The sequence below is a fragment of the Oenanthe melanoleuca genome, chromosome 28, assembly GCF_029582105.1.
Source record: "Oenanthe melanoleuca isolate GR-GAL-2019-014 chromosome 28, OMel1.0, whole genome shotgun sequence".
Classification (NCBI taxonomy): domain Eukaryota; kingdom Metazoa; phylum Chordata; class Aves; order Passeriformes; family Muscicapidae; genus Oenanthe; species Oenanthe melanoleuca.
In genome coordinates this window covers 3,736,322-3,746,884 of record NC_079361.1, presented here as the reverse complement: position 1 = coordinate 3,746,884, position 10,563 = coordinate 3,736,322, and the positions used below count along the sequence as shown (strand labels likewise).

The following is a 10,563-nucleotide window of genomic DNA, read 5'->3' as shown; positions in this document are numbered from 1 at the left end:
CTGTTAATGGGCCATGTGCTAAAAATCATGTGGGGCAATCATCTTTATCTCTTCCACAATCCATTCTCCTCCCAGGAGATATCTCCTGTTAATGGGCCACATGCTAAAAATCCTGTGAGGCAATCATCTTTATCTTTCCCCAGCCCATCCTCCCTCCAGGAGATATCTCCTGTTCATGGCCAGTGAGTCCCAGGGCATGACTGATAAAATTCCATCATCCCACTGGGAGATGCTCCAGCCAGGGGAGGAGCCAAGCCTTTCCTACCCAGATAAAAACTGAGATTTGGGATTGTTCTTTGTAACACTGCATTTCTATTTTAATTTTCCTAGTCAAGAACTGTTATTCCTATTCCCACATCTTTACCCGAGAGCCCCTTAATTTCACAATTGTAATAATTTGGCGGGAGGGGGTTTACACTCTCAATTTCAAAGAGATTTTTCTGATTTTTTGGCGGACACCTGTCCTTCAAACCAGGACAGACATCCCATCCTCCTTCCAGGAGATATCTCCTGCTAATGGGCCAAGTGTTAAAAATCATGTGGGGCAAACATCTTTATCTTTCCACAGCCCATCTTCCCTCCAGGAGATATCTCCTGCTAATGGGCCAAGTGTTAAAAATCATGTGGGGCAATCATCTTTATCTTTTCCACAGCCCACCCTCCTTCCAGGAGATATCTCCTGCTAATGGGAAATCTTTTAAAAATCATGTGGGGCAAACATCTTTATCTTTCCACATCCCATCTTCCCTCCAGGAGATATCTCCTGTTAATGGGCCATGTGTTAAAAATCATGTGGTACAATTATCTTTATCTTTTCCACAACCCATTCTCCCTCCAGGAGATATCTCCTGCTAATGGGCCATCTTTAAACCAGCTGGGCAATCATCTTTATCTTTCCACATCCCATCCTCCCTCCAGGAGATATCTCCTGCTAATGGCCATTGAGTCCCAACTCCTCCTTTTTTCCCCGCAGGGAATCCCGCCCAGGGACGGCGCCAAGCGCCGCAAGCGCAAACCCAAGAAGGTGGTGACGGTGGATTGCCAGAAACGCATCACCAGCTGCAAGGCCAGCCACGGGGACGTGGTGCTCTTCTTCATCCACGGCGTGGGCGGCTCCCTGGACATCTGGAAGGAGCAGCTGGAGTTCTTTGCCAGGCTGGGCTACGAGGTGGTGGCGCCGGACCTGGCCGGGCACGGCTGCAGCTCGGCGCCGCCCGTGGCCGCCGCCTACACCTTCTACGCTCTGGCCGAGGACATGCGGGCCGTGTTCAAGAGATACGCCAAGAAAAGGAACATCCTGGTGGGGCATTCCTACGGGTGAGCGCCTGGGAATGTCGGGAATGTCACAAATCCCAAATTTCTGGAGTGTGGGGTTCACGTTTTGCGGGGTCGGTCTGATTTTTGTTCCATTTAATCTATTTTTTATCCCATTTTTATCCCATTTTGATCTCTTTTTTATCCCATTTTTATCCCATTTTATCCCAATTTAATCTCTTTTTATCCCATTTGTATCCCATTTGTATCCCATTTTTATCCCATTTTTATCCCATTTTTATCCCGTTTTAATCTATTTTCTATCCCATTTTAATGTTTCTTTTATTCCATTTTTATCCCATTTTAATATTTTTTTTATCCCATTTTAATATCTATCTTTTTTATCCCATTTTTATCCCTTTTTTATCCTATTTTTATCCCATTTTTACTCCATTTTAATCTCTTTTTTGTCACATTTTTATCCCTTTTTTCTCCCATTTTCTCCCATTTTAATCTCTTTATTATCCTGTTTTAATCTATTTTCTATCCCATTTTTATCACATTTTTAGCCATTTTTATCCCATTTTAATATTTTTTTTGTCCCTTTTTTATCCCATTTTTACCCCCTTTTAATCTCTTTTAACCCATTTTTATCCCAATTTTTACCCCATTTTCACCCCATTTATCCCAGGATTTGGAACTCCTGAATCCCTGGGTTGTGTTCAAGAGATACACCAAGAAAAGGAACATCCTGGTGGGGCATTCCTACGGGTGAGGGCCTGGGAATGTCGGGAATGTCACAAATCCCAAATTTCTGGAGTGTGGGGTTCACGTTTTGGGGGGTCGGTCTGATTTTTGTCCCTTTTTTATCCCATTTTTATCCCATTTTTCTCCCATTTTTATCCCATTTTAATCTCTCTTTTATCCCATTTTTATCCAATTTTTACTCCATTTTAATCTCTTTTTTATCCCATTTTATCCCAATTTAATCTCTTTTTAATCCCATTTTTATCCCATTTTCATCTATTTATTATCCAATTTTTATCCCATTTTAATCTATTTTTAATACCATTTTTATCCCATTTTTATATCCCATTTTTATCCCATTTTAATATCTTTTTTATCCCATTTTTATCCCTGTTTTTATCCCTTTTTTCTCCCATTTTCTCCCATTTTAATCTCTTTATTATCCTGTTTTAATCTATTTTCTATCCCATTTTTATCACATTTTTAGCCATTTTTATCCCATTTTAATATTTTTTTATCCCTTTTTTATCCCATTTTTATCCCATTTTATCCCAATTTAATCTCTTTTTATCCTATTTGTATCCCATTTTTATCCCATTTTTATCCCATTTTTATCCCATTTTAATCTATTTTCTATCCCATTTTAATGTCTCTTTTATTCCATTTTTATCCCATTTTAATATTTTTTTTATCCCATTTTTATCCCATTTTAATATCTATCTTTTTTATCTCATTTTTATCCCTTTTTTATCCTATTTTTATCCCATTTTTACTCCATTTTAATCTCTTTTTTATCACATTTTTATCCCTTTTTTCTCCCATTTTCTCCCATTTTAATCTCTTTATTATCCTGTTTTAATCTATTTTCTATCCCATTTTTATCACATTTTTAACCATTTTTATCCCATTTTAATATTTTTTTTTATCCCTTTTTTATTCCATTTTTACCCCCTTTTAATCTCTTTTAACCCATTTTTATCCCATTTTTACCCCATTTTAATCTCTTTTAACCCATTTTTATCCCCTTTTTATCCCATTTTTTACCCCATTTTCACCCCATTTATCCCGGGATTTGGAACTCCTGAATCCCTGGGTTGTGTTCAAGAGATAGACCAAGAAACGGAACATCCTGGTGGGGCATTCCTACGGGTGAGGGCCTGGGAACGTCGGGAATGTCACAAATCCCAAATTTCTGGAGTGTGGGGTTCACGTTTTGGGGGGTCGGTCTGATTTTTGTCCCTTTTTTATCCCGTTTTTATCCCATTTTATTCTCTTTTTAATCCCATTTTTATCCCATTTAAATCTATTTATTATACAATTTTTATCCCATTTTATCCCATTTTTATCCTGTTTTAATCTATTTTCTATCCCATTTTACCCCATTTTTATCCCATTTCTATCCCATTTTTATTCCATTTTAATCTATTTTTTATCCCATTTTTTATCCCATTTTTCTCCCAATTTTATGCCATTTTAATCTTTTTTTTATCCCATTTCTATCCCATTTCTATCCTATTTTTATCCCATTTTTATCCCATTTTTATCCCATTTGTATCCTATTTTTATCCCATTTTAATATCTTTTTTATCCCATTTTTATCCCGATTTTATCCCATTTTAATCTTTTTTTATCCCATTTTTATCCCATTTTTATCCCATTTTAATCTCTTTTTTATCCCATTTTTATCCCGATTTTATCCCGATTTAATCTATTATCTATCCCATTTTTATCCCATTTTTACCCCCTATTTCCCATTTTTACCCCATGTTTACCCATATTTCCCATTTTTACCCCGTTTTTATCCCCTTTTGATCCCATTTTTACCCATATTTCCCATTTTTACCCCATTTTTATCCTATTTTTATCCCATTTTTACCCTGTTTTTATCCCATTTTTACCCTATTTTTATCCCATTTTTACTCCATTTATCCCATTTTTATTTCATATTTCCAATTTTTATCCCATGTTTACCCATATTTCCCATTTTTACCCTGCTTTTATCCCCTTTTGACCCCATTTTTACCCATATTTCCCATTTTTACCCCATATTTCCCATTTTTTCCCATTTTTACCCCATATTTCCCATTTTTACCCTGTTTTTATGCCATTTTTACCCCATTTTTACCCCATATTTCCCATTTTTACTCCATTTTTACCCATATTTCCCATTTTTACCCCATTTTTACCCTGTTTTTATCCCATTTTTCCCAATTTTCCCATTTTTACCCCATGTTTACCCATATTTCCCATTTTTACCTCCATTTTAGCCTATTTTTATCCCATTTTCACCCTGTTTTTATCCCATTTTTACCCAATTTTCCCATTTTTACCCCGTTTTCACCCCATTTCCCCCAGCCCTCGGATCCCCTCAGTGCCCTTGGGACACCTGGCTGATCCCACAGGGGGCACAGGCAGGGCAGGGACTATAAATAGGATTAAACCCGGGATTTATTTCTAATTAGGTGAGACTAACGAGGGGAAGGAGCTGGAGCCAGGAGGGATTGGATCAGGCTGGGCCAGGGCGGCACAAAATCCTCACCTGCAGCAGAATTTGGGGGTTCTGACCCCAAAAATTGGGGGTGGGTGGTTGGGAGGGGGGGGAGTCTGGTACAGGGGGGTGGGAGGGAGAGGGAAAATCCTCGGGGGGACAGGGACAGGGATGGGACAGGGATGGGACAGGGGTGACACAAGGACAGGGATAGGGGTGGCACGGGGACAGGGACAGGGGTGGCACAGGGTGAGGGACAGGGACAGGGACAGGGGTGACACAAGGACAGGGACAGGGGTGGCACAGGGTGAGGGACAGGGACAGGGGTGGCACAGGGTGAGGGACAGGGACAGGGACAGGGACAGGGACAGGGGTGACACAAGGACAGGGACAGGGGTGGCACAGGGACAGGGACAGGGACAGGGACAGGGACAGGGACAGGGACAGGGACAGGGGTGGCACAGGGACAGGGACAGGGGTGGCACAGGGTGAGGGACAGGGACAGGGGTGGCACAAGGACAGGGACAGGGACAGGGGTGGCATGGGGACGGGACAGGGACAGGGACAGTGGTGGCACAGGGACAGGGACAGGGATGGGACACTGCCAGGGGTGACACAAGGACAAGGACAGGGACAGGGACAGGGACAGGGACAGGGACAGGGACCTGGGTATGGCAGGGACACTGCCAGGGATGTCACAGGGACAGGGACAGGGACAGGACATCTGGGTGTGGCAGGACACGTAACCATGGGCAGGGACACCTGGGCAGTGACAGGGACCTGGGTGTGGCAGGGACACTGCCAGGAGTGGCACAGGGACAGGGACACCTGGATGTGGGCAGGGACACCTTGGCATGGGCAGGGACACCTGGGCAGGGACAGGGACAGGGACCTGGGTGTGGCAGGGACACTGCTTGGGGTGGCCCAGGGACATGGGATAGGGACAGGGACAGGGACACCTTGGCATGGGCAGGGACACCTGGGCAGGGACAGGGACAGGGACCTGGGTGTGGCAGGGACACTGCCTGGGGTGGCCCAGGGACATGGGATAGGGACAGGGACAGGGACACCTTGGCATGGGCAGGGACAGGGACATGGGACATGGGATGTGGGACAACTGCCTGTGTCTCTTGGTACTCCAAGGGACACTGCCAGGGGTGGCACAGGGACAGGGACAGGGACAGGGACACCTTGTCTACCACGCTGCCCCAAGCCCCTGTCCCCTTATGTCCCTGATGTCCCCATGTCCCCTGATGTCCCCTGATTGTCCCCATGTCCCTGATGTCCCTGATGTCACTATATCCCCTGATGTCCCCATGTCCCTGACGTCCCTGATGTCCCCTGATGTCACTGATATCCCCTGATATCCCCTGATGTCCCCATGTCCCCTGATGTCCCCGATGTCCTCTTGTCCCTGATATCCCCACATCCCGGATATCCCCTGATGTCCCCGATGTCCCCTGATGTCCCCATGTCCCCTGACGTCCCCTGATGTCCCCATGTCCCCTGATGTCCCTGATGTCCCTGATATCCCCTGATATCCCCTGATGTCCCTGATGTCCCTGACGTCCCTGATGTCCCCATGTCCCTGATATCCCCTGATGTCCCCATGTCCCTGATATCCCCTGATATCCCCTGATGTCCCCATGTCCCTGATTGTCCCCGTGTCCCCCCAGGGTGTCCTTCTGCACCTTCCTGGCCCACGAGTACCCGGAGCTGGTGCACAAGGTGATCATGATCAACGGCGGCGGCCCCACGGCGCTGGAGCCCAGCCTGTGCTCCATCTTCAACCTGCCGCCCTGCGTGCTGCACTGCCTGTCCCCCTGCCTGGCCTGGAGCTTCCTCAAGTGAGTCACACCCGGGACACCCTGGGGACACCCTGGGGACACCCTGTGCCACCCTGGGGACACCCTGTGCCACCCTGTGCCCCCTGCGTGCTGCACTGCCTGTCCCCCTGCCTGGCCTGGAGCTTCCTCAAGTGAGTCACACTGGGGACACTGTGGGACATCCTGGGGACACCCTGTGCCACCCTGGGGACACCCTGAGACACCCTGGGGACACCCTGTGCCACCCTGTGCCCCCTGTGTGCTGCACTGCCTGTCCCCCTGCCTGGCCTGGAGCTTCCTCAAGTGAGTCACACCTGGGACACCCTGGGGACACCTTGGGGACACCCTGGGGACACCCTGGGGACATCCTGTGCCACCCTGTGCCACCCTGTGCCACCCTGTGCTCCCCTGTGCCCCCTGCGTGCTGCACTGCCTGTCCCCCTGCCTGGCCTGGAGCTTCCTCAAGTGAGTCACACCTGGGGACACTGGGGGACACCCTGGGGACACCCTGGGGACACCATGGGGACATCCTGTGCCACCCTGTGCTCCCCTGTGCCCCCTGTGTGCTGCACTGCCTGTCCCCCTGCCTGGCCTGGAGCTTCCTCAAGTGAGTCACACCTGGGACACCCTGGGGACACTCTGGGGACATCCTGTGCCACCCTGTGCCACCCTGTGCTCCCCTGTGCCCCCTGCGTGCTGCACTGCCTGTCCCCCTGCCTGGCCTGGAGCTTCCTCAAGTGAGTCACACCTGGGGACGCCCTGGGGACACCCTGGGGACACCCTGAGACATCCTGGGGACACCCTGGGGACACCCTGGGGACACCCTGTGCCACCCTGTGCTCCCTGGGGACACCCTGGGGACACCCTGTGCCCCCTGTGTGCTGCACTGCCTGTCCCCCTGCCTGGCCTGGAGCTTCCTCAAGTGAGTCACACCTGGGGACACTGGGGACACCCTGGGGACACCCTGGGGACACCCTGGGGACACCCTGGGACACCCTGGGGACACCCTGGGTACACCCTGGGACATCCTGGGGTGTGTCCTGTGCCACCCTGTGCCACCCTGGGGACACCCTGGGGACACCCTGGCACTGCCACTCTGATAGAGGGGACAGGGGGTGGCTTTGGGGGGCTGGGGGCTTGTGCCACCTCTCAGGGGACAAATCCTGGCACTGCCACTCCAAGAGAGGTGACAAGGGGTGGCTTTGGAGGGTCTCAGGGCTTGTGCCACCTCTTTGAGGTTTCACCCTGGCACTGCCACTCTGATAGAGGTGACAGGCGGTGGCTTTGGGGGGCTGGGGGCTTGTGCCACCTCTCATCCTGGCACTGCCACTTTGAGGGAGGTGACAAAATTTCCCTTTCTGGGGGTTCACCCTTGCTGCCACCCCCCAAATTTTTGGCTGACCCCCTCCCCCGGTTGCAGGGCCGGCTTTGCCCGCCAGGGTGCCAAAGAGAAGCAGCTGCTGAGGGAGGGGACAGGGGGTGGCTTTGGAGGGCTGGGGGCTTGTGCCACCTCCCAGGGGTGTCACCCTGGCACTGCCACTCTGATAGAGGTGACAGGGGGTGGCTTTGGGGGGCTGGGGGCTTGTGCCACCTCCCAGGGGTGTCACCCTGGCACTGCCACTCTGATAGAGGTGACAGGGGGTGGCTTTGGGGGGCTGGGGGCTTGTGCCACCCCTCAGGGGTCACCTCTGAGAGAGGGGACACCTTGGAGGGCTGGGGGCTGCCTGTGCCACCTCTCAGGGGACAAATCCTGGCACTGCCACTCTGAGGGAGGCGACAGGCGGTGGCTTTTCGAGCTGGGGGCTTGTGCCACCTCTCAGGGGACTCACCCTGGCACTGCCACTCCAAGAGAGGTGACAAAGTGTCCCTTTCTGGGGGCTTCACCCTTGCTGCCACCCCCCAAATTTTTGGCTGACCCCGTTTTCCCGGTTGCAGGGCCGGCTTTGCCCGCCAGGGTGCCAAAGAGAAGCAGCTGCTGAGGGATGGGACAGGGGGTGGCTTTGGAGGGCTGGGGGCTTGTGCCACCTCTCAGGTGTGTCACCCTGGCACTGCCACTCTGATAGAGGGGACAGGGGGTGGCTTTGGGGGGCTGGGGGCTTGTGCCACCCCTCAGGTGTGTCACCCTGGCACTGCCACTCTGACAGAGGTGACAGGCGGTGGCTTTTCGAGCTGAGGGCTTGTGCCACCTCTCAGGGGACTCATGCCAGCAGTGCCACTCCGACAAAGGTGACACCTTGGGGGGTGTCCCACCCTTGCTGCCACCCCCCAGATTTTTGGCTGACCCCGTTTTCCCGGTTGCAGGGCCGGCTTTGCCCGCCAGGGTGCCAAAGAGAAGCAGCTGCTGCGGGAGGGCAACGCCTTCAACGTCTCGTCCTTCGTGCTGCGGGCCACCATGAGCGGCCAGTACTGGCCCGAGGGCGACGAGCTGTACCACGCCGAGCTGGCCGTGCCCGTGCTGCTGGTGCACGGCATGCACGACAAGTTCGTGCCCGTGGAGGAGGACCAGAGGATGGCAGAGGTACAAACGACTCGCCCGCCGCGGGGCCCGAAAATTTGGGGTGAAAGGGTGGGAGAGGGGAGGGGAAATCGTGGGGTGTGGGGAGGGACAGAGGTGGGACGGGGACAGGGACGGGGATGGGACAGGGATGGGACAGGGACAGGGGTGGGACAGGGACAGGGATGGGACAGGGACACCTGGACATGGCAGGGACACTGCCGGGGTGGGACAGGGACAGGGTGGCACAGGGACAGGGACAGGAAAAGGGACAGGGACAGGGACAGGGACAGGGACAGGGGTGGCACAGGGACAGGGACAGGAAAAGGGACAGGGACAGGGACAGGGATGGGACAGGGACAGGGACGGGACAGGAACAGGGACAGGGACAGGGACTGGGATGGGACAGGGACAGGGGTGGCACCGGGACAGGGACAGGAAAAGCGACAGACATGGGACAGGGACACCTGGGCGTGACAGGGACACCTCCCAGTGCCCCAGGGTGCTCCAAGCCCTGGCCAGGGACACTTCCAGGGAGGGGACAGGGGGTGGCTTTAGGGGGTCTCGTGCCACCTCTCAGGGGTCACCTTGTCACTGCCACCCCCGAGGGAGGGCACAGAGCAGTTTTGGGGCTCTGGTGCCACCTCTCGGGGGTCACCCTGTCACTGCCACTCACCAGGGAGGGCACAGGGGGTGGCTTTAGGGGGTCTCGTGCCACCTCTCAGGGGTCACCTTGTCACTGCCACCCCCGAGGGAGGGCACAGAGCAGTTTTGGGGCTCTGGTGCCACCTCTCGGGGGTCACCCTGTCACTGCCACTCACCAGGGAGGGCACAGGGGGTGGCTTTAGGGGTCTTGTGTCACCTCTCGGGGGTCACCCTGACACTGCCACCCCCGAGGGGGGGCACAGAGCGATTTTGGGGCTCTCAGGGGGTCACCTTGGCACTGCCACTCACCAGGGAGGGGACAAGGGGTGGCTGTGGGGCTCTGGTGCCACCTCTCAGGGGTCACCCTGTCACTGCCACCCCCGAGGGAGGGCACAGAGCAGTTTTGGGACTCTGGTGCCACCTCTCGGGGGTCACCCTGACACTGCCACTCACCAGGGAGGGCACAGGGGGTGGCTTTAGGGGTCTTGTGTCACCTCTCGGGGGTCACCCTGACACTGCCACCCCCGAGGGAGGGCACAGAGCGATTTTGGGGCTCTGGTGTCACCTCTCAGGGGTCACCCTGACACTGCCACTCACCAGGGAGGGGACAGGGGGTGGCTGTGGGGCTCGGGTGTCGCCTGCCGGGGTCTCAGCCGCCGCTGCCCCCGCAGATCCTGCTGATCGCCTTCCTGAAGGTGATCGACGAGGGCAGCCACATGGTGATGCTCGAGTGTCCCGACACGGTCAACACGCTGCTGCACGAGTTCGTCCTCTGGGAGCCCGACACGCCCGACGGCGACAGCGACGGCGACACCAAATGAGGGCCAGCGCCGGGCCGGGACACCGGGCCAGGACCCGGGACACCGGGACACCGGGACGGGACCCGGGACAGCGCGGGCGGGGCTCGGGTCGTGTCCGGGCGGCTCCGCCGGGCCCGGGAGCGCAGAGCCCGCAGGGAGCGAGGGGAGGCGGTCCCCGACCCTGGGGACACGGCACAGATTGTCCCCGACCCTGGGGACAGCGGGGACACGGCACAGATTGTCCCCGACCCTGGGGACAGAGGGGACACGGCACAGATTGTCCCCGGCCCTGGGGACAGCGGGGACACG

At 53.6% G+C, this 10,563-nt stretch overlaps 1 protein-coding gene across 1 annotated transcript in view; it reads left to right on the top strand.

Annotated features, from left to right (window-relative positions):
* ABHD8 (abhydrolase domain containing 8) overlaps window positions 1-10,290 on the top strand; it is a 10,746-nt gene extending 456 nt beyond the window's left edge. The window contains exons 2-5 of the mRNA XM_056512367.1: window positions 974-1,317; window positions 6,166-6,336; window positions 8,617-8,833; window positions 10,126-10,290. Coding sequence (XP_056368342.1) covers window positions 974-1,317; window positions 6,166-6,336; window positions 8,617-8,833; window positions 10,126-10,275 — 882 coding nt within the window. The 3' untranslated portion in view covers window positions 10,276-10,290. The remainder of the gene's footprint in view (window positions 1-973; window positions 1,318-6,165; window positions 6,337-8,616; window positions 8,834-10,125) is intronic.
* The last annotated feature ends 273 nt before the right edge of the window (window positions 10,291-10,563 follow it).